The sequence below is a fragment of the Gigantopelta aegis genome, chromosome 2 (assembly GCF_016097555.1).
Source record: "Gigantopelta aegis isolate Gae_Host chromosome 2, Gae_host_genome, whole genome shotgun sequence".
NCBI lineage: Eukaryota > Metazoa > Mollusca > Gastropoda > Neomphalida > Peltospiridae > Gigantopelta > Gigantopelta aegis.
In genome coordinates this window covers 15,219,546-15,245,311 of record NC_054700.1, presented here as the reverse complement: position 1 = coordinate 15,245,311, position 25,766 = coordinate 15,219,546, and the positions used below count along the sequence as shown (strand labels likewise).

The window sequence follows — 25,766 nt, the reverse complement described above, 5'->3', positions numbered from 1 at the left end:
TCATATCAGGTTATTATTTGAATTCGAAATAATCATGAAGACTGAATGTACTCATATTGCACATCCATAATTAACACTTACTTTCTCAATATATGCAGTACGTATGAGTACTAAGAAGAAGACGGCATTAGTTTCAATCATATTTAATGGCATTTGCAGGTACACTGTATGTTATATAAGAGATATACTGACCAGTTTTCTTGTTGGAAAGGATGTATATAGGAGGGGTAGGGATAAGTTCAAATATATCAACAGAAGCTTGTTTGAAGTTGTGAATGGATGTTTATTTTATATACTATTTATTTAATCTGTAGGTTATTTTTATGTTTATATCCACGTACGGTTCAGGCATGTTGTCATGGGCACATACCTCTGCTATCTGGACTGTCCAGGTTCAGTGGGTTGGTGGTTAAATGTTAGCAGTTAGTACGTTAAGTAATGGTATGGTAGTCTTTCATTTCCCCAGTGAGAGCATATACCTGTGAAAGATCCCTTGCTGCTATTTGGAAAGAGTAGCCCATTGCGTGGCGGCAGTGGGTTTCCTCTCTCATTATCTGTGTGGTCTTTGACCACATGTCAGACACCATGTAACTGTAAATAAAATGTGTCGAGTATATCGTTAAATAAAACCTTCCTTCCTTCCTTCCTTCCTTCCTTCCTTCCTTCCCTGCCTTCCCTGCCTTCCCTCCCTCCATCCCTCCCTCCCTTCCTCTATCTCTCCCTCCTTCCTTCTTTCCTTCTTTCCTCCCTCCCTCCCTTCCTCCTCCCTTCCCTCCCTCCCTTCCTCCTCCCTTCCTTCCCTCCCTCCCTTTCCTCCTCTCCCTCCCTCCCTCCCTCCCTCTATCTCTCCCTCCTTCTTTCCTTACTTCTTTCCTCCCTCCCTCCTCCCTCCCTTCCTCCCTCCCTTCCTTCCCTCCCTCCCTTCCTCCCTTTCCTTCTTCTCTCCCTCCCTCCCTCTAGCTCAGTTGGTAGAGCACTAGCCTGATGTGCTTTGCTTGTACAGTGCCGTCCTGATGTACTGTCGATCTAGGATCGATTCCCATCAGTGGACCCATTGGACTATTTGTCGTTCCAGCCAGTGCTTCACAACTGGTGTAACAAAGGCTGTGGTATGTACTATCCTGTCTGTGGGATGGTGCATGTAAAAGATCCCTTGCTGCTAATCAAAAAGAGTAGTCCATGAAGCGGCTACAGCGAATTTTACTCTCTCAATATCTGTGTGGTCCTTAAACATATATGTCCAACTTAACCATATATGTCCAACACCATATAACCTTAAATAAAATGTGTTGAGTGCATCATTAAATAAAACATTTCCTTCCTTCCTTTGCTCATGGGATTGAATCCTTTTGGGTTCTTTTCTGTCCAAAGTGGTGCCCCATGACTAGTATATCAAAGGTTGTGGGATGTGTTGTCCTGTCTGTGGGAACTTGCATATAAAAGATCCCTTGCTGTTCATAGAAAAATGTTGTGGATTTCCTCTGAAGGTTGTGTGAAAGAATTAACAAATGTTTGACATCCAGTAGACGTTGATGAATAAATCATCATACTCTAGTCGTGTTGTTAAACAAAAAAAAACCTTTAACCGTTAACTTTTCTTTCACCTCCATAATGAACTATTAAAACTCACTTTGTGTGGGATCAGATATTGGGATGTGAACCCAGCACAAACCAGCCTTCGGTTCAAAGGGTTTACCATTACACCATCAATGATGGCTCTGTCTGATTTTAAAAAAAAGAAAAAAAAGCAGTTTTTGAATGGTCGTGGTTCTTGGCTTGGGTATGGTGGTAATTATTATAGCTGAAACAACAGAAGCTCTTATGCATAACTCTCCATGATAGGAGGAACATTGTAATAGACACATTTCAAGATGGCGGCTAAACAGAGGCGTCTAAAGCAGGGTTGACTTCTGTGTGTGAATTCTGTTTGGTTCGTTTCGTGTTTATGTTGGCATGATTGCAAATACATGTTCCACTGTGTATGTTCAGCACTCCGGCTGCGTTTTGTTAAAGTACCTTAAAGTTTACATTAAATGTGGTCTGTAACTATCATCAAATTTCAAATCTGCATGTTGTACATTGAAATGTTTACTTAAAATTTGAAAGACACAATCTTAATACTTCTCATATTCTAAGTGAACGGATTTTTAAATTTTATTAATGATAATATGCTTTTAATAAAATAAATTTAAGGATGGTGTGAATTTCAGGTATTTTTTTAATGCTTGGTTGATATAAAACAGTGAAACATTGTTAAAGGATGATGTAACACTATATCAAAAGGCCAGCTCTTGTGCCCTCTTGTTCTGAATATGCACGTAAAACCCTATGACCTGACCTGACCTATCAAAACAGTGTCTTGTTATTTCTTCTCTACTGAACAGCCAGAAAAATTTGAATATTTTAATATGTATCGTTTTTCATGATAAAATTAATTTGGCTAATTCAATGTCAAAACTGGCCTAAAATGTTCACAAGAAGTTGATAATTTTAATACACACATAAAGTAATGAGATTCAAACTTTAAAGTTGTAGACCCTTTGTTTCAACCCTTGAAAATAGTCACTAAGTTTGGTTAATCTACAAACCTGTAATTGGTTTGGGTAAAGTTACAATAAAGTTAAACAAAAATATATGTTGTTAAAACAGAGAAATAGCCTTAGAAATAGACCAGAACGGTCTTTATAATAAATATTTTTCAGACATGTATGCTTTTAAAAAAATTATTAGAAATGCCTTCCGTGGTATTAAAAATACCAGGATGACCAGAAACGGAAATGGATAATCTAAACAATAAAATCTAAGTAATGTCTGATATCAATGATTAGCAATGGCTCCAATATTGAAAAATATTCTGTAGTATTTAAAAACTAGAGTCTGCCACTTTAAAAAAACTAAATTAATATTTCCTTTTCTTTTGTTGTGCGGTATATATTACATGATTTGGGTGCATTGTAAATTTTAAATACCCATGCAGAGCACTCACCCGAGATGGTTCCAGCCAGTGCACCACAACTGGTATATCAAAGGCTGTGGTATGTGCTATCCTGTCTGTAGGATGGTGCATATAAAAGATCCCTTGCTACTAATGAAAAATAAATGTAGCTGGTTTTCTCTGAAATTTATATGTCTGAATTACCAAATGTTTGACATCCAGTAGCCGATGATTAATAAATCAATGCGGTCTAGTAGTGTCGTTGAAACAAAACTAAATTTTTCACTTGTGATGCAGTGGGTAGGATTGGTTGCCCATAGGTGACTTGGGTATTTTCCCACCCCAGTCAGTACCTCTTTAACCGACATGTCAAAGACCATGGTATGTGTTGGCCTGTCTTTGGGAGCAAGGGCTGCTTTTTGGTACAGACATAGCCAATGTGTTAAAATAACTGTTTGCTAAACAATTGTAGTTTAAAGTGTGCTGAGGTGTCGTTAAGCAAATGTTTTCCTTAATTGTTTTTAAAGAGAGTTTTTTGTCATAAATAGAGTGAAGAAATAGGGATAGAAAATGAGAGAGAGAGACAGAGTGAGATAGATAGAAAGAGAGAGAGAGACAGAGACAGAGAGAGAGACAGAGACAGGAGAAATGGAAACATTGAGAGAGAGAGAGAGAGAAAGAGAAGAGAGAGAGAAAAGAGAGAGAAGGTTTAAGTGAAAGGGCTAAAGAAATGAACAAAATGAGTAAAGAGATCGAAAAAATAGAATATGATGGAGATAAAAGGGTGGAGATGGGGATAGGGTCTTAAAAACAACTATATAACTGTGGGCATGCACTGATTTTCATATGGATCATGGGGTGAGCCTGTGATCAATTTGTTGTTTGTCCTGACATATGGCTCACCCCAAAATAGACACTGATTAAGTCCATGTGACCGCAGGTCTTGAGAACACCTACCCCGAGCATCCCTGAAGTTACTATTTTTAACCAGTGCCTTGAATCATTTCACCTCTTAGCTACCAAACCGGTAGTTTAGCCACACCACAGACGTCATTGTAGTGTTCCCAAGAGAGAATACAACATATCGGTATATACACCGAGAATTCTGCCTGTCTGCGTGTACGTAGTCTTAACAGCTTTATGTCAGACACCAGTTGCCACAGAGACCCATTGTTGTCGGGTGAATTTGTTGAATTGATAAAGTAGACAGATATTTTAAATATTCAAATGTCTGAAATAAAAATAAACTGTCACTGAATATAATATGATATATATTCAGTGACAGTTTATTTCTGTAACACTGCTTGTAGGTGTTGTTAACGGTGTATATGCTCTGCTACAGTGGAAACTGACAAGAAAATTCTGTTGTAAAGATCATTGTAAAACTTTCATCAGTTATTGGTTTACATGTACTTGACAAGAAATGGAGCTCAGCCGTAGTGCATTCACTTGAGATGTCATAAGTCATAACCCGACCCCTGACCACCACCCCCACCCCCTCCACCCCCCCCCATTTGAGCTTATTCCCCTTTCAATGGAGCTCATCCTCTTCCTAATTAGGACGTGTTCCATCTAGTGTTGCACACAGTGTGGTATGTGCTATCTTGTCTGTAAAAAAAAATGCATATGAAGATGCCTTGAAATTATTCAGGGTAGCATTATAATTACAATTTTTTTTAGAAAAAACGATGTGCTGTGATGGTATTAAAACAAATGTGATAAACTGACCTCGATGGTAAAGTGATTAAGCCATTTGACTTATGGCTGGTAGGTAATGGGTTTAAAATCCTGGTACTAGTTTCTTCTGAATGAGGGTTGGGACGTAGCCCAGGGCTAAAGTATTCGCTTGATGTGCGGTCGGTCTAGGATCGATCCCCGTCGGTGGACCCATTGGGCTATTTCTCATTCCAGCCAGTGCTCCACAACTGGTGTAACAAAGGCCGTGGTATGTATTATCCTGTCTGTGGGATGGTGCATATAAAAGATCCCTTGCTGCTAATAAAAAAAAGTAGCCTATGAAGTGGCGACAGCGGGTTTCCTCTCTCTCTATTTGTATGGTCCTTAACCATATGTCTGATGCCATATAACCGTAAATAAAATGTTTTGAGTGTGTTGTTAAATAAAACATTTCCTTCTTTTCCTCTGAATGAGTTTTAATAAATAATATAGATATGACAAATAGATATGATAAAAACTATTACATTTTTATTTAAAGTAATCTGATAATAATACTTAAATCTAAAGTATTCAAATGGATAATGTATCTTATGTCAAGTTCTAAACTTGATTTGCACCATGTTCAAAATGTCTGCACTCTTTTCAAAGTTCTCGTATGCATTATTTAAAAAGAAATGCACAATTTAGAAAACCAACAACACTGGCATGATTTAAAAGAAATTTCAAGTACCTTCATTTGACGTCATACTCTTCACGTACTGTACATATTTTATACCGGCTGACATTTGGCATTGAATTACTTTAAAAAACAAAAAAATAACCTTTGAATATTTATGCAACACTGACATTTTTGCTGGTGCCAAATGCACTGCATTACAATCATCACTGTTCACATTGTGTCTACATTCAGAGCATTCAGAACAGCAAACACTTCAAAACAGAACCCTTTCGTTCTAAGAATCAGTTCCACACACACAATCAACACTCTTCAGTTTCAATTAATGTTTAGTCTTGTTTGCCAATCTCTTATCTTTCTCTTGTTCTTTTTTTTGTTCACACTAAAGAAGCATTATTTATTATTATTATTTAGTCCAGTGAAATTTTTTTTTTTTTCATTTGTCCCCAAAGAAAGAAAGAAAGAAAGAAAGAAAGCATGTTTTTTTCTTTTTTGTGTTTATCTTTTCTTCTTTTCTTTTCCTTCTTTTTTTTCCCCTTCTTTTTTTTCATTGGCACAAAGCAGATATCCTTTTGAAATGAGTACAATAGGTGTTGACTACTTTCTGTTTAAATAATTAAACCTAATGCAGAATCCTATTCAATGTTTTGTGTGTTTGTATTTGGCACAAAGAAAGCATTTTGTTTTTTGGGTTCTATTTGACCCCAAAATAGCACGGTGAAGAGGGAGAGAGAGTTGTGTGTTCCAAGGCAGCCTTTATTTTTGATGGAGCGATCACTTATGTTTTATATTCAGAGGGAACGAGAATTCTTTTTTTATTTACCAGGAGGCAGGCATTGTTTGTTTTGATGTTTGGCACAAATCAGGCGTAAAACATTTTCTTGTATATTTGGCACAAACTAAGCATCTGTTTGAAACGAGAATAGTAATTGTGACCATGTTACCTGAGTGCAGGTTTACGAAGACACCTGAGAACACCTGAAGCGGCTCGTTACAGGTAGAACTGCCGCATCTGTTAGAGTTTTGTAAATGTCAGGAAAGCTCACTTGTGAGATAAAGTATGCCTTTCTCAGAATTAAGTACACGCTCTTACTGTTCTGAGGAACTCTACACACCTATGAAGGTAAAAATACACCTTGTATAACACCTACCTGTCTAAAAGGGATCACTATGTATCTGTGCCTTTAGGATGTATAGAACCAAATCGCATAGACCTACATGTATATGGCTGATTCATGGTATGTTTCAATCAAAGTATAAACCATTGTCATAACTCATCTGGTAAATGCTATGGTATGTACTGTCCTGTCTATGGAAAAGTGCATATAAAAGTTAATCTTTATTAAATTAAATCTATCCAGCCAGTGTGCCACGACTGGTATATCAAAGGCCGTGGTATGTGCTATCCTGTCTGTGGGATGGTGCATTTAAAAGATCCCATACTACTACTGGAATAATAAAATGGGTTTCATCTAAGACTACATGTATATGTAAAAATTATTAAATGTTTGACATCCAATAGCCGAAGATTAATAAATCAAGGTGCTCTAGTGGTGTCGTTAAATAAAACAAACTTTAACTTTAAATTAAATCTAATATACAGCAGATTATAAATATTATCATTTTAAAAAAAAAAAAAAAACTTAAAAACAACCACCAAACCAACAAAAACAAAAAACAACCAAAACAAAACAAAAAACATCAAAGCAAACAAATCATGTGTATATAATACCTGTACCTTTGTTGAAAAAATTGTTCTTCCGACAGTTTCAAGTAAATATATCACCATGGTTATATGCATGTGTTAAATATTTCGTTATTTATTTATTTATGTCGTTATTTAAGGGGGTCACCTGGCTACTCACAAGACACTGGGAGTACCGAGGATGCCAGTGTATCTGGAAGCAGACCAAAACGGTTTTCTTTCTCTGAGAGGTATCCATTCTTCAGATTTAACAAGCAGCCCGAGTAGAGAGAAAACTTCTAGAGAAATATAACTGTAGTGCAGATTAGAGCAGAAATCGGAGTGAAAAAAAAAGTTGTAGTAAAACGTGAGCAAAAACTAAAACAATAACTACAGCAAAAACTAATAGTCTAATGCTAGCACCACAAATATGCTATGTAGTGGTGTTGATATAAAGTGCTCCTACTGACGGGGGTGGGGGGTGGGGGGGGCGGGACATAGCCCAGTGGTAAAGCGCTCGCTTAATGCGCGGTCGGTCTGGGATCGATCCCTGTTGATGGGCCCATTGGGCTATTTTTCGTTCCAGCCAGTGCACCACGACTGGTATATCAAAGGCCGTGATATGTACTACCCTGTCTGTGGGATGGTGCATATAAAAGATCCCTTGCTGCTAATTGAAAAGAGTAGCCCATGAAGTGGCAACAGCGGGTTTCCTCTCTCAATATCTGTATGGTCCTTAACCGTATGTCTGATGCCATATAACAGTAAATAAAATGTGTTGAGTGCGTCGTTAAATAAAACATTTCCTTCTTTCCTACTGACAGTAGCTTTTGGGAATTTCCCTATTAGCTCAGTTGGTAAAGCGCTGGACTTTCATACTGAGAGTCTGTAGTTCGAATCCCCTCAGTGGAGGTTACATGCTATAAAGCCTGAGTCATAACCTCCACTGCAGAATTGTCTTCCCTAGCCAGATGTGTATTAGTACACCAGCACATGGGCAGACTGTCAACCTCGTCGCTATTCACAGTCTGGGATGACTGAATCAATGAAGACCTCCATTGGGACAGGTGGGAGGTTACCTTTGTTGTGCTAGCACTAGATAAATATGAATTATAATAAACTTCTAAAACGAAAGCTAGAGCGAAAACAGTGTCACTAATATTAGATTGAAACTAATATACTAAAATGTTAGCATTAGTATGGCATTAGTACATATGCATACTGCATGGTTAAATTATTAGCCATTTTTCTTTTTCTTTTTTCTTATTGTGTAGATTATCACAGTAACATTTTAGAAAACTACATAAAAGCTTTAGAAAGCTTAATAAAGCTACATTCATGCTAATGGCTGTTATGTGTTTGTATGGAAAGATAAACTTACAATGCATTCATTTCTCTCTCCGTTTTCAAATCAGCCCAAAATCCTACTTTAATTGACCTTGAGACTGTAGTTTTTTTAATTGTAATTTGGTTTATATATTGTATGTAGCATTTTCCATTGGGCTATTACTCGTTCACTGGTATGTGCTATCCTCGCTGTCTGATGGTGCATATAAAAGAACCCTTGCTATTACTGGAAAAATGTAGTGGGTTTCCTCTCGAAGACTGTCAGTATCTGTAAAAATCACCAATTGCTTTACATCCAATAGTCAGTGATTTAATAAATCAATATGGCATACACTTAAGCTAACTGAAGTGCATGCCCAGAATAGTTAATTTGAACCTTCAATTGCAGATACGGGGGCGAGACGTAGCCCCGTGGTAAAGCAATCGCTTGAGGCACGGTCAGTCTAGGATCGATCCCTGTCTGTGGGCCTATTGGGCTATTTCTCGTTCAACCAGTGCACCAATACTGGTATATCAAAGGCTGTGGTAAGTGCTATCCTGTCAGTGGGATGGTGCATATGAAAGATCCCTTGCTGCTAATCGAAAAGAGTGGCCCATGAAGTGGTGGTAGCGGGTTTCTTCTCTCAATATCTGTGTGGTCCTTAACCATATGTCCTTAACAATATAACCGTAAATAAAATGTGTTGAGTGCATTGTTAAATAAAACATTTCCTTCCTTCCTTAATTGCAGATACATGGACAAGCACAAAAATTAAGTTAAAATGAAAAGCATGTTGCTACAGTGAGAATGTTAGAACCTATTGGAGATTACTGAAGCATGTTCAGAATGTATTAAGAAATATAATACCGCTCTATTCTTTGCCATTAATGGAAAAATATGGCACGTTTTCTCTAAGACTATATATCAAAATTTCCAAATGTTTGACATCCAATAACTGGTGATTAATAAATCAATGTGCTCTAGTGCTGTCGTTAAACAAAACAAACTTTAACTTTTTATTCTGTACAATGTATCCAGCCACGAAATGGTGAATATAAAAGATCCCTTTTTACTAATGGAACGACAGCTTGTTCTGAATGTGCACGTAAAACCCTATGACATGACATAATGGAACAATATGGCACGTTTCCTCAGAGATTATATATATATCAGAATTACCAAATGTTTTACATCCAATAGCTGGTGATTAATAAATCAATATGCTCTAGTGGTGTTATTAAACCACCAACAACAAACTAAATCTACATAGAAGAAGAATAACGCAGTATTACAACAAATCACGTTCAAAGTACAGTATTGACAAATTGGTATCATTAAAAAAAAAAAAAACACTTTTAACTTTTTATTCTGTACAATGTACCCCATTGGTGGAACCATTGGACTGTTTCTCGTGCCAGTCTGACCATTATGACATGTATATCAGAGATTGTGGTATGTGCTTTCTTGTCTGTGGGAGGGTGAATATAAAAAATCCCTTTCTATACTAATGGAAAACTGTAGAATGTTTCCTCTCTGAGACTATGTGTCAGAATTAACCAAATGTTTGACATCCAATAGCTGATGATTAATAAATGAATGGGTTCTAGTGGTGTCGTTAAACAAAGCAAACTTTAACTTTTTATTCTGTATAACTACCCTGTTGGTGGGATTATTGGGTTATTTCTCATTCATGCCAGAGCACCAACACTAGTATATTAGAGACTGCGGTATGTGCTATCCTGTCTGTGGGATGGTGCATATGAAAGATCCCTTACTACTAATGGAAAAATGTAGCAGGTTTCCTCTCTAAGACTGAATGTCAGAATTAACCAAATGTTTGACATCCAATAGCCGGTGGTTAATAAATCAGTGGGCTCTAGTGGTGTCATTAAACAAAACAAAGTTTAACTTTTTTATTCTGTACCATGTACCCCATCAGTGGAACCACTGAGCTATTTTCCGTTCCAACCAGTGTACCGTGGTGAAGACAATTAGATCCTGTTTGAAATTATTGAAGACAATTAGAATCTATTAAAGATTATTGAAGACAATTAGAATCTATTAAAGATTATTGAAGAGAATTAGAATCTATTAAAGATTATTGAAGACAATTAGACCCTGTTTGAGATTATTGAAGACAATTAGACCCTGTTTGAGATTATTGAAGACAATTAGATTCTGTTTGAGATTATGGAAGACAATTAGATTCTGTTCGAGATTATTGAAGACAATTAGAATCTATTGAAGATTATTGAAGACAATTAGAATCTATTGAAGAGAATTAGAATCTGTTGAAGAGAATTAGAATCTATTGAAGATTATTGAAGAGATTAGAATCTATTAAAGATTATTGAAGAGAATTAGAATCTATTGAAGATTATTAAAGAGAATTAGAATCTATTGAAGATTATTGAAGAGAATTAGAATCTATTGAAGATTATTGAAGGGAATTAGAATCTATTGAAGATTATTGAAGAAAATTAGAATCTATTAAAGATTATTGAAGAGAATTAGAATCTATTAAAGATTACTGAGGCACGTTCAGAACATGTAAGGAGATTTAATACAGCTTTATTTATTCTGTTCTGTGCTATGAGTATATTAGAACCTATTTGAGATTACTGAAGACAATTAAAATCTGTTAAAGGATTACTGAAGACAGTTAGAATCTATGAAAGATTACTAGGGCACGTTCAGAACATGTAAGGAGAGTTAACACAGCTTTATTTGTTCTGTTCTGTGCCATGAAGTGTGTGGTTGGATGATGTCAGCTTGAACATGATGACTCTCTTTTGCCAGTTGGTTTGGCTGGTAACCTTTAAAGACTTGTGTGAATGCACTGGGAAACACACAGCCCCAGCAGATAACATGCTACCAAACCAATTACAAGCCGGTACACCGGCTCATGATAACATTGTTCTTGTTTCCAGTAGCTGATATATGTCCAGACCATCACATACCAGCTGTATAGGCCAGTGGCTGTAAAACTCAATTCCAGTGTGAGAGAGAAAGACGAAGAGTGTTTATTTTATGACACCCCCAGGACATTATTCTGAAGCTGGCAGAATGTGGGGGCGGGATCTATCTTTGTCAGTACTAGACCACTCGCCTGAGGTGCTTGCCTGGGTCTTATAGGATTGAATCCTTTTGGTTGGTCCATTGTCTGACTTTGTTTTCACCCATTCCAACCAGTGTACCACAACTGGTATATCAAAGACCATGGTATGTGCTATCCTGTCTGTTGGATGGTGCTTTTAATAGGGTGGGATGTAACCCAGTGGTAAAGCGCTCGCTTGATGCACAGTGGGTCTTGGTTCGATCCCTGTTGGGCTATTTCTTGTTCTAGCCAGTGCACCACGGCTGGTATATCAAAGGCTGTGGTATGTGCAGTCATGTCTGTGATGGTGCATTTAAAAGATCCCTTGCTACTAATGGAAAAATGTAGTGGGCTTCCTTAGAATCTATATGACAGAATTATCAAATATTGGATATCCCACAGCTGATAATGAATAAATCAGTATGCTCTAGTGGTGTTGTTGAACAAAACAAACTTCTTCTTTTTTTCAAAAGATGTTTTATGATAACATTCCAGCTCATTATTAAATCTGCTTTTGGAATATAAATGTATTTAATTTCACATTATCACATTTTGTAAATCAGAAAGTGTCAACAATAATGTTTAATAACACTCCAGCATATTTTTACTGAAAAAAGAAACAACAGCCCTCTTTCTTTTCTTTTTCTAACATAATTTAAAACAATATTTTAATTTCTTTTTACAGCCCTCTATGTTAATTTTTCCATTTAGGAGCCAGACGGCGCCTACTTGTCATTTTTATACAGATAGTATGAAATGTTTTAGTCGCCAAATGAAAAAAAAGAAGGTCGCATATGCGAAAAATCGGTTGCAATGTAGAGAGCTGTTTTATTGTAAAAAAAGGACCTTTTTACGTGGTATTAACTACTTTGCTGCCTTTTTGTTTTTATCCATGTTTAAAACATACTTTATCACATGGTTTTTATTACAAAACGTACATGTATGTGTTGGCAACCTTTTTGTATCATTCTTATAACATATTTTTATTACTTGGGTTTTATTGCTTCTGTTTCTCGGTGAAAATCGACCATTTTATTTCACATGACCTCGATGATTAATGGTGTTTTATACTTGTTTTGAATATAGACATTTTTGAAAGGAAATGTTTTATTTAATGATGCACTTAAAACATTTTAGTTTTTGGCTGTATATGGCATCGGATATATGGTTAAAGACCACATAGATAATGAGAGAAGAACCCACTGCCCCACTCAATAGGCTACTCCTATAAGAGATCTCTTACATGTAATGGCCTTTGCTTGTTACACCAATTGTATTTTTGAATGTATGACCGGTATATCAAAGGCTGTGGTATGTGATGTCCTGTCTGCAGGAAGGTGCAGGTTTCTTTTCTTAGACTTTAGGCTAAGAATTGACATAATCATATTTTAAAAAACAAATAACTGTATTTGTAAATGTACTGATGTGTCGTAAAACAAGCATTCCTCTGTTTTATATGTGCATATAAAAGATCCCTTGCTGCTAATTGAAAGGAGTAGCCCATGAAGTGGCAACAGCGGGTTTCCTCTCTCAATAGCTGATGCCATATAACTGTAAATAAAATGTGTTGAGTGTGTCGTTAAATAAAATATTTCTTTCTTTGTAGTTATTTATTAAACAAATAAATATATAAATAGTGAAATGTGGCACAGGTAACTGATATTGCACCTTTAATGCAAGACATGCACACATCAAAGGGGAATCAGGTGAAACAAAGTAACACACAGTAACACATGGCACATGCATGCAGTGTTAACTCCTCCATCATCAGATGGCTCATCAAATGCTGATTGAAGGTCTCACAGCAAGGTTAATGCTAGGTTAATGGTATTTGCTGATTTTCTTATTTTTCTTTCATTGATTTTAGACCTAATGTACTTCCAGAGACATCTACAGTTACAACATTGGAGGGGTGGGTGGGGGAGGGTGGAGACTTTATTGTGTGGGGAAATTCTACCTTCATTTGGAAAATAATTAATCCATTTTTCTTTTAAAAGTTGATATAATATAATGATGTTTTAAAACTATGTTTTACCTGTGGTGGTTGGTGCAAGCACCTGAACCTTTTGTTGGGTATAGGCATGTAAATAGAGTTACCTGATGCAAAAGAAAAAAGAAAGAAATGTTTTATTTAACGACACACTCAACACATTTTACTTACTATGGCGTCAGACATTTGGTTACGGACCACACAGATTTTGAGAGGAAACCCGCTGTCGCCATTACATGGGCTGCTCTTCCAATTAGCAGCAAGGGATCTTTTATTTGCGCTTCCCACAGGCAGGATAGCACAAACCATGGCCTTTGTTGAACCAGTTATGGATCACTGGTCGGTGCAAGTGGTTTACACCTATCCATTGAGCCTCAGGGTTTGGAGTCGGTATCTGGATTAAAAATCCCATGCCTCGACTGGGATCTGAACCCAGTACCTACCAGCCTGTAGACCGATGGCCTGACCACTACGCTACCGAGGCCGGTTTACCTGATGCATGCACACCAATAGTAAGAGGGTAAGATATAGCCCAGTGGTAAAGCACTCGCCTGATGCATGGTTATATTCTAGAATTGATCCCTGTCATGGGCCATTTCTCGTTCACCACGAGCCAGTGCACCACGACTGGTGTATCAAAGGCTGTAGTATGTGCTATCCTGTGTGTTGTATGGTAATGGTAAAAAATGTAGTGGGTTTCCTTACCAAAACTGTATGTCAAAATTACCAAATGTTTGACACCCTGATGACTTAGACTTTGAACTTTGTTTTGACGTATTTATATACCACGAAGGTTTCAAACACGCCTGTCTCGGGCTTAGCCTCTAACATCGACAGTGACTAAGTCCGGGAGGGGTGGGTGGGGGGTGGGGTGGGGTGGCGGTGGGGAGTAAGTTTTTGGAATTTGGAATAGAAATTTAGAGGTTAAGTCGGAGACCTAAGACAAAAAATGACCTGATTCACTCTACTCATGTCTGGACGTAGAAAACGTAAGTCAAACAGTTAAAATTTAAAAAGTTCTGCCAAAAAGGTTTTATGGTGATTTGAGCTATTTTAACGATTTTGACCCTGATGATAAATATATCAGTGTTTTCTATGTGGTGTAGTTATACAAAACAAACCTTTTTTTTTAACCCATAGTAAGGTGCACACACCCACTTTTGGTTGGGTGTAAGGGCACTAGCACCCATTGTACCCCACTGCCCCAGTTGTCCTGTGGTAGACCAGGACTTAATGATTGATGGTGATGAATTAATCATCTCACGTGATTACCTGGTATCCAAGTCAACATAGTGGATCAAGTTACTCATTAAAGGCTCCCTTACACAAAATCAATTCGAGTTAACATTTTCTTGAATGAATGAATAAATGAATGAATGATTAACAGCACAAAAAATACATGTATGCTATTAAAGTTTGTTTCGTTTAACAAAACCACTAAAGCACATTGATTTATTAATCATCGGGTGTTGGATGTCAAACATTTGACATATAGTCTTAGAGAGGAAACCTGCTCCCTTTTTTTCAATAGTAGCAAGGGATCTTTTATATGCACCATCCCACAGACAGGATAGCACATACCACAGACTTTGGTATACTAGTCATGGTGTGCACTGGCTGGGACAAGAATAGGCCAATGGGCCCACCGACGGGGATTGATCCCAAACTGACCGCACATCAAGCAAACACTTTGTCTCTGGGCTACGTGAATGAGTGAATGATTAATTAACAGCACCCCAGCACAAAAATACTCGTATGCTATTAGGTGTCAAACAAAGATAAGAATATGAATGTAACATTTTTTTTTAAACCCACCTAATATAAGCAACATATCACCTCACCCAGGAAGTACACTTATAAACAGAATGACACCTTACATTTAAACTATTTTCTAGAAACATTTGGTAATTTTTTTTTACACGAAATATTAAAGGAAACCTACTACATTTTTTCTTTAACAGCAAGGGATCTTTTATATACACTTTCTCGCAGACAGAACAGCACATACCACAGGCTTTGATATATGGGTTGGGATGGGAAAAGCCCAAATCAGAGAATGAGTCTACTGAGGTAGTTTGATCCTACAATACATCTACCTTAGACGAGCACTCTAAAACAACCATGGTAGTTAATTAAATCATTACAACACTCTATTTTCTTTCATATATACACAATTTAAATCATGTCCCTTCCAAGATAAAGACCATTGTCGGGTGGGCAGATAATTTAATTGTTTCCAGTCGAGTCTGTGTTGTTGTTCTCTTGAAACTGTATAATCATCAAATCAGTCTATACAAGTCTTTGAGGCAGTAATTAAATACACAAATTACACTGCTTTGATCGTGTGAGTTGGCTTGCACCAAATCACGAACTTCTGTTTCACAGATAGAGGTGTATACCATTAAGTATTTATCGTGTGGGTGGATCTAGCTCAGCTGGTAGAGTGCTCGTCTAAGGTAGATGTATTGTAGGATCAAACTACCTCAGTTTGCCAAGCCAATTCTTTCCCCCAATACCTCTGCCAGTGTAAAGTCGTGGTGCATATACCACAGCTTTTGATATACAAGTCATATATGGAGCACTATTTAGGACAATAAAACGCCTACTGAGTCTGCCTCAGACGATATAGGCCGGGACGTAGCCCAGTGGTAAAGCGCTCGCTTGGTGCATGGTCAGTCTAGGATCGATCCTCATCGGTGGACCCATTGGGCTATTTCTTGTTCCAACCATTGTTCCACAACTGGTGTATCAAAGGCGGTGGTATGTGCTATGCTGTCTGTGGGATGGTACATAAAAAAGATCCCTTGCTACTTATGAAAAAATGTTGCAGGACTATATGTCCAAATAACCAAATGTTTAACATCCAATAGCCGATGATTAGGAAATGAATGTGCTCTAGTGGTATCGTTAAACAAAACAAACTTTTTAGGCTCTGCTGCCCTACAACTTGAGCAACATATCTAGCCCAGATCATGTATTGCTTATGATTTGTGATTTGACACACATTATCGAAAAATTAAAAATGTCTACATTATTATTTACCTTCAAAGTAATTTTTTTGTTTGAAGAATTTCTTTTGATAAGTGTATACAATAACCTCTGCTTAACGACCAATATTGAAATTTATTATGTTATTTAATGTAAATGGACCTGATTTTAGCAGTATCAAATTATTAATTTCCTGTTGATTATATTCCAATATAGATCATATTTGTTTGAAGAGAAACAATTTTGTGTAGTGCCCATTAAGTCTCTTACAAAACAAGATGGTAACAATTTGGCTGGTATTAACTATGGTATGTGACATAACTACCTTTGTTATGAAGCTGGTTATAGTCTTACATCATCGAAAGCAGACTTGACATTTACTTTTACTGTCAAAACACACTTTTAAATATATATATATGTTTATTAAATCGGTACATCACAGACATCAAATTGTTTCTGTCGAAATACAGTCATAATAAAGTAAAAGTTATGTGTTTATAAAGCATAAATGTTATCTTTTATTAAAAGGAAAAGTATAACACAACCATTTTAATAGTCGGTTGGTAGGCAGTTTATTTTGTTTTCAACTTTAATAACTAATTAATTTTTCATATTAAGTTAAATGTGAAAAATAAAGAGAAATTATGTTGTAAGATTTTTAAAGTCTTTTCAGTTACTTTAACCATCTGTAATATTACACAAAATATGTATGTTCCAACACTACCATTCCCCCATCTTCATAAATGAAGGTAATATTCGTTCCTCGTATTCAGGAATACGAGGAATGAATATTAGCCTTGATTTATGAAAATGCCATTCCCCATCCTCAAGGAAAAGCAAATTGGATACAGTTAGTAGCTGGAACTACACAATTTTTTTTTAAAGACAAGCAAAAATTAACGTAATTGAAGTTTATTGATAAAATGTAAACTTCAAATTTTTGTCTAAACAAAAAACAAAAATGGTAGCATTCAATAGGGGCTTGGGACATAGCCCAGTGGTATAGCACTCGCTTGATGCATGGTCAGATTAAGATTGATCCCCACTGGGCTATCACTCATTACAGCTAGTGCACGACGACTAGTATATCAAAAGCTGTGGTATGTGCTCTGCTGTCCGTGGGATGGTGCATTTAAAAGATCCCTTGCTTTTAATTGAAAAGAGTAGCCCATGAAGTGGCCACAGTGGGTTTCCTCTCTCAATATCTGTGTGGTCTTTAACCATGTGTCTGACACCATATAACCATAAATGAAATATGTTGAGTGCATTGTTAAATAAAACATTTCCTTCCTTTCTTCAATGGTATAACAAAGACCGTGGTATGTGCTATCCTGTCGATGGGATGGTGCATATAAAAGATCCCTTGCTACTAATGGTAAAATGTAGCGGGTTTCCTCTCTAAGACTATATGTGAAAATTACCAAATGTTTGACATCCAATAGCTGATGATCAATAAAATCAATGTGGTCTAGTGATGTCTTTTAAAAAAAAAGGCCTTACCCGGTATTTTACAACACTGGTACATTTTTAGAAGGTACATGTATGCACTCTTTTGGTGAACTACGTGTGCTCTTTGTAATATCTACCCCCTCCCCAATCTGGGTGGGAGCTGCTCATCATTTGTGTTAAAGTTGAACGACACCACTAGAGCACATTGATTTATTAATCATCAGCTATTGGATGACAGACATTTGGTAATCTTGACATTTAGTCTTAGAGAGGAAACCCTGTACATACATGTACATGTATTTCCATTAGTACCAAGGGATCTTTTATATGCACCATCCCATAGACGGGATAGCACATACCACGGCCTTCGATGTACCAGTCGTGGTGCCATCAATTATATAACCAAAATCGGGCAAATGTACACTTGCATCAGCCCCCTGTAGTTGTTTTTATTGACGTTTTTCTGCATTTTTAAAATTCATCATCCACAATATACAACATTAGATTGATCAGAAAACGTCTCTATAAGCATCTTTACTTCAAAACTGTCTGGGCAGCATGCCCCTAAACCCCAATACGACTCCCTCCATTTAAAATTATTATATAATGCTTGCAGCAAATCTTAGTTTATTTTTCTGTGACTCTATGTAATTTGACCAACCTTAATGGATTTTTTGTTGTAGTTTTGTTTTGGTTTCTGTGATAATATATAGTAAATATATATATATATATATATATATATTTATTGCAATCTGTATTAAAACCAAGAGAATGGTTAGTGACAACTCATCACATTGTTTAATCAGAGGTTATTGTGTGTCAAACATATAGTCATGATGATACTTACTTTGTGTGTGTGTGTGTGCGCGTGTGCGTGTGTGTGTGTGCGTGCGTGCGCGTGCATGTGTGTATACAAGTGTGTGTGTATACACGTGTGTGTGTGTATACACGTGCGTGTGTGTGTGTATACACGTGTGTGTGTGTATACACGTGTGTGTGTGTGTGCGCATGTGTGTTCATGTGTATGTTCATGTGTATGTGTGTTTTTGTGTGTGTGCGCATGCATGTATGTGTATGTGTGTGCATGCGTGCGTGTGTATGCGTGCATGTATGTGTGCATGTATGTATGTAGTATGTGTGTGTAGGGGTGTGCAGGGGTGGAGTATTGGAGATAGTACTATACCAAATAACATCTGGCTGGGTCAAAGTTCTAAGTCTACCAAGTTTTTGATAGCAGTTAATAGTGTCAATCGTGCATGTACCTTTGGTGATAAATGTGACAGCATTTATTATGAAAAACATAGTTTTATTTGGGCAATTATAGTTCATAGAGTATATCAGTATGTCAAAAACCTTTGTACTTGAAACAAGTATGGGCTACCAATAAAACTAACTACTACAATTTTGTGCAAAACTGAGACATGAAAGGTTTGCATTTTCTTCAGTTAATACATGTACCTTGGGGGAGTGTTTGGAATATTCATATTTTGATATATTGCATATTGATAGGATATTAAACGAGCTTCCATTTCCTATCATGTTTATGTCCTGAGTGAAATAATTTTCAATTGTCACGAGCTTTAGCGAGTGACAATGAAAATTATTTCACAAGGGACATAAACATGATAGGAAATGGTAACAAGTTTAATCTCCCTATTTATTACCCATAATCGATCTTAATTTATATCTGACGTTCCCATAACTTGCAGTGTAAGGTTGCAGTGCACCAATTGATGATGTAATCGCGTGACATCAAAAGTGTAACATCCCACTTGGCATTCTAGTGGGACGTATCACTTTGATATGTACCAAGATATTTTTAACCATATGGATAATAAAGCATTTTAGCTACATGTTAACCTGGTCACCAGCATGACTCTATTAAATGAAACATTTCTTTCTGATTGATTGGTTATGTTAATTATATTTGATTAACTGGTGAGTAATATAATAGTAACTACTGTTTTCTACTACATTGACATTCCAAAGGTTTTTTTTTTTTAAATATTTTGCAAATGATATATTTTTCAGTTGTCCAAAATGAGCCTAGAACATTTGTTGCAATTGTTAATTTTTAAATCTAATAGTTCACACGTAACCTACTAGTGGTTTGTGTGAATTTATATTTGTGTAACTGTCGTGTGAACTAGACAAATGGTTCATGTGAAATAATGTGTCCTGTCAAAAAGTAAATAATACTGTGACACACTGGACCTTTTGTTTGTTTGTTTGTTTTGCTTAACGACACCACTGGAGCACATTGATTAATTAATCATTGGCTATTGGATGTCATACATTTGTTAATTCTGACTTGTAGTCATCAGAGGAAACCAGCTACATTTTTCCTAATGCAGCAAGGGATCTGCTATATGCACTTTCTCACAGACAGGAAAGCACATATCACGGCCTTTGTCCCGTTGTGGTGCACTGTTTGGAATGAGAGAAAAAATCCAATCGGTTGAATGGATCCACCAAGGTGATTCGATCCAGCAACACAAGCACCTCAATCGAGCACTCAACCGACTGAGCTAAACCCTGCCCCTTCACTGGACCTGTGCTGATCCATGTAGTAATTTTCATGTTTTCATGTATCATAATATGATTACAATGACACAATGCCTTTTTCTATATTGTATTGAAACTGACAATGTAAAAAAACAAGTAATTGAAAACCTGATCTGAGTCCAGTCAGGCTTATGTCACATGACCTACATGTACACATGTACTGGTGTATGTTTGGTTACCGGCCAACAAGTTTGATGTTTTGTTGAGTCATTATATCTTGAAAATGCCCAATAAAATATGTTATATTTACAACATTTTATTTTTAAACCATATTGATAATAAATAATATTAGAAACTATATAGCATGGGTTGATGGGTTTTTTTTTTTTAAAGGTATATACATGTAATCTTCTTTTTAATTCATTCTTATGAAAAATAGCAACTCAGCAATATATATTTAATATTACTAAATAAGAAACCATACAAAATACTTTAACATGATCATTCTTTATAATGCTTTGTTATAAAAGCAGGGAACTTGCAATACATATTTAATATTACTATCATAAGGAACAAAATAACAAAATAACATATTTTTGGTATGATTTTTGTTTTTGTTTTAATAATTCTTTTTAAAAAAAATTTAAAAAATTCAGCAAACTTGCAACATATATTTAATGTTCCTATTATAAGAAACTATATAACATATTTTTGGTATGATAATTTTTAAAAATAATTCTTTCTTATAAAAAAAAAAGTACTGGTAAACGAGAAATACATATTTAATACATGTATTACTGTTGTAAAAACAACATAACATTTTTTTGGTATGATCATTTAAAAAAAAAAAAAAATTATAATAGAAAAAAGCAAACTTGCAACACATATTTAATATTACTATTATAAGACATCATATACGGCTAAGGTTTTTTTTGGGTATGATAATTTTTATATTATATAATTCTTTTTTATATAAAAAAGCAAACTTGCAATGCATATTTAATATTACTATTATAAGATACCATATTTTTTGGTGGACCATTCTTTATAATTCCTTCTTAATTAATTTTTTTTAGATAAAAAACAAACAAACTTGCAATACATATTTAATATTACTATTATAAGATACCATATTTTTTGGTTGATCATCCTTTATAATTGTTTCTTATTAAAAAAACCCACACACTTGCAAAAAATATTAAATTGTAATTTTTCATGTTGTCATTGAAGGGGATCGCCTAGTTGTAACCAAGAGTCATCCCGCAGTGAATCTGGCATTAGGTCGGAATGGCTGTCCGACACGGAAAGGTAGCCATCTTGTAATACTACGTACAGTGTAGCTGTAGGTAGACCAGTGGTCCTGTAGCCAGACTAGCACCACACTAATTAGTCGTAGCCTGCCTGCCTCATCATTATGCATGTTTTATAGTCGAAACTCACTCTGCTTGGATAAAAAATATACTGAAAGATAATATCTCCACCTGCCTTGGTATGTACTATCGTCCATCCACGGCTAGCTCTGGGTGTGTAGAAAATTTCGCCATATTATCCATTAAGACTTCAAAGATTATAGAAACCTAGTAATTTTCTCATAAAATATCAATTATAACATGAAATTATTTCGCTAAATTAAAATAAAATTTGCCAATTATTTGTTAAATTCGCAGTTGGCAAATTTGGCGAGTGCCAGAGCTAGCCCTGGTCCGTCCGTCCGTCCGTCCGTCCCACAGGAATGGCTTTATTTTCATCATATAAAATTGACTACAAGTTATTTATTTCTGAAGCAGTTGTTTTCTATATTGCATACAAAAATAGTTTTGTTTTGTTTTGTTATTTCCAAAACACTTTTACTTTTCTTCATAGGTCAAACCAAAGTGTAATTATTAAAACAATTTTTTTTTTTTTATAGAATGATGGGACGGACTATAGTAATGCATTGAGGTTTAGGTAATTTTATGTATGTTCCTCTATTCAGACATGGTTCAAGTACGTCCATCCCATGCTTGGTCTGTTGGCAGTGCCAGTGGCTGAGCATGGGACAGACGTAATGCATTGACAGGACCACTGACTGTTTGATCCTACATGTATGAACCTTCACACCTCAGGCAGGTGCACTGACACTTTTGCTACATCCCACAGCTTCAAATGTAGCTACAAAAGGCATGCTATAGTAGCAACAAAATAATATCATCTTACATGCTACTGTCTATAGCCTGGCAACTTTTCCACCCATCTCCCATTTTAATTTGTTTTAATTTATATAATGCTAGTTTAATTAATGGCTTGATTATGTTTAGGCTATTTATAATTAATTAGTTTTACTAACAACATATTTTTGTACCTATTTGATACTACATTACTGATAGTAATTTTTTTATTTTTTTTTTTTTTTTATTTTTTTATAGTTTTTTGCTGTTGATGCCAGTAATTTTGCATTCATACAGCTTGCATGTCTGAAAGCTTTGACATTTTTAGTCATATTTCAGATTATTTCTATAATTTTGCTTACAAATATATTTTTAAACTTCCTTCCCCCAATATAGTGGGTATATAGTATTCTTTTTATGTAAATGTCTGTATGTGTGTATCTACATGTATATATATTATATAACTTGTAAACTTATTTCTCATCAGTTTTAATAACATGGTTCACTTATTAAAATATTTGGAATAATATTAATTTTTGTTGCTAAAAGTGTTAATGTTATCATGTTGTTGATAAAACTATGTGTTAGTATGATTAAATTAGAGAGTGAAGCAAGTTACATGATAAAAGTCCATGATAATGTTTGTTAACACATTCATGATTGCCATTTTCATGCATAAAGCCCATGTAGGCATATTCTGATGTTCTAGATTGCCATTTTCGTGTATAAAGCCCATGTAGGTATATTCTGATGTTGAAGATTGCAACTTTTGTGGATAAAGCTCATGTAGGCAAATTCTGATGTTGAAGATTGCAACTTTTGTGGATAAAGCCCATGTAGGCAAATTCTGATATTCTAGATTGCCATTTTCATGGATAAAGCCCATGTAGGCAAATTCTGATGTTCAAGATTGCCATTTTCATGGATAAAACCCATGTAGGCATATTCTGATGTTGTAGATTGCCATTTCCGTGTATAAAGCCCATGTAGGTATATTCTGATGTTGAAGATTGCAACTTTTGTGGATAAAGCCCATGTAGGCATATTCTGATATTCTAGATTGCCATTTTCGTGTATAAAGCCCATGTAGGCAAATTCTGATATTCTAGATTGCCATTTTCATGGATAAAGCCCATGTAGGCAAATTCTGATGTTCAAGATTTCCATTTTCATGGATAAAACCCATGTAGGCATATTCTGATGTTCAAGATTGCCATTTTCGTGGATAAAGCCATATTCTGATCTTCTAGATTGCCATTTTCGTGGATAAAGCCATTGTAGGCATATTCTGATGTTCTAGATTGCCATGCTCGTGGATAAAGCCCATGTAGGCATATTCTGATATTCTAGATTGCCATTTTTGTGGATAAAGCCCATGTAGGCATATTCCTATGTTCTAGATTGCCATTTTGTCATGGATAAATACCATGTAGGTATATCCTGATGTTCTAGATTGCCATTTTGTCATAGATAAAGCCCATGCAGGCATATTCTGCTGTTTATGCCCATATTAACTTTAAAGGAGTGAAGCGTACATGTATGTCAGATAGTATATCTTAGTCTACATTAGTTTTTTCTAGAATTCAATGATATCTTATTCTATGATAGTTGAAGGTTGTTAGTTTATTCTGGAATATAAACCCAGTATTATCTTATTCTAGAATATAGAGCCAGTGTTAGCTTAATGTAGAATATGAAACACATGTTACCTTATTCTAGAATATTAAACCCATGTTGGCTTATTCTAGAATATGAAACACATGTTAGCTTATTCTAGACTATAAAACCCATTTTAATTTATTCTAAAAAAATAAAACACATTTTAACTTATTCTAGAATTTAAAACCCATGTTAGCTTATTCTAAAATATAAAAAACATTTTAACATATGTCATGATATATTTAAACCTGCGTTAACATATTCTAGGATATAATGGTCATGTTAACTTATTTTATTGTATAATTATGGTTATTTGGTATTTAAAATTGTTATTATGAGACTTGTTCTTGACAGTGAGAGAAGAAACTGTTGTCACTTAGTGATCAAGTCATTTATACATTAGAATAATTTTACATATACCTACCGTATAACACTTTTCTTTTACCTGTTAATTTAGCTGGTTTTGTTATATTAAAGGGACAGACCCTGCTTTTTAAACACTAGCTAAGGCATATTTTTCATCATTAGAGCCATTTATGATCACTGAAATCAAACATTACGTAGATTTTTTGGTTTAGATTATCCATTTTCATACAACCGAAGTGTTTCTGGCTGTCCTGGTGTTTTTAATACCACAAAACGCATTTTTCATATTTTAAAAAATGCACATGTGTCTGAGAAGTAATGGTTATGTAATCACGTTTTAGTCTATTTTTAAGGGTATTTCAATGTCACGGACTCTTGTTTCACTCTGTTGTATCCAGATTTGTTTCAGCTTTATAAATTAACCAAACTTAGTGTCCATTATTACGGGCTGAAACTAGGGTCTAGGTGAAAAATATGCCTTAGTGTTTAAAAACTAGGGTATGTCCCTTTAAAAATATACCTTAGTGTTTAAAAACTAGGGTCTGTCCCTTTAATATGTATTGAAGTAAATCATGACTTGCTTGAGACCGGACAAGTGGTAGACTAATGACAACGACACATTGGAAAATCCTTATTTCTGTTTTACTTTTATGTCATTGATCTTTATTAGTGTTAAACTGTCGTCAGTTATAAATCCGTGTTGAAAGAAATTGTGGCTTCAGATCAGTCACTGCTATTATGTCTAGACATTTTGTAGATTGTCTGTTTCTGTGTTAATGTTTTTATGTTTTTTTTCTTCAACATTTTCTATTTCTATGTTAATGCTATATGTCTGTTCCCTCAGTTAAATCAATTTATTAATCTGTATTCAATTGAATCGTGACTTGAAATGGGGCACTATGGATAAAAATCAATTCTCAGAAGAAGAAAAAAAAAAAATCAAAAATGTTTGGTCATTCTTTGTTTTCATGTTAGTGCTTTTTGAACATTTTCTATTTCTATCAATTCTCCCCCCACCCCTACCTCCCCTGGTTAAATCAGTTTATTAATCTGTATTGGACTGAATTGTGATCTGAAACCAGGCCCTATGTACTATATAAATGAACAGAAATAAATTCTCAGAAAATATGCCCAGATGCCCAACAGGGAGGGCCATTAATGAAGGAGGAAAAGAGATTTTCTTCTTTGTTCAGCTCCAATGTCTACAATGTGTATACTACACTTAATAAGATTTCCTGCTCGTTTTCCTAATGGCGTACATACAGA

General features: G+C 35.5%; 1 protein-coding gene across 4 annotated transcripts in view; it reads left to right on the top strand.

Annotated features, from left to right (window-relative positions):
- The window catches only part of LOC121381884 (sodium/calcium exchanger 1-like), a 185,035-nt gene that overhangs the window by 90,451 nt on the left and 68,818 nt on the right, over positions 1-25,766 (top strand). For 3 of the 4 annotated variants that reach the window (XM_041511299.1, XM_041511290.1, XM_041511281.1), the window contains exon 6: positions 21,559-21,636. The exons of the other annotated variant lie outside the window; for it this stretch is intronic. In XM_041511299.1, the coding sequence (XP_041367233.1) occupies positions 21,559-21,636 (78 nt within the window). The remainder of the gene's footprint in view (positions 1-21,558; positions 21,637-25,766) is intronic. 4 annotated transcript variants of the gene reach the window in all.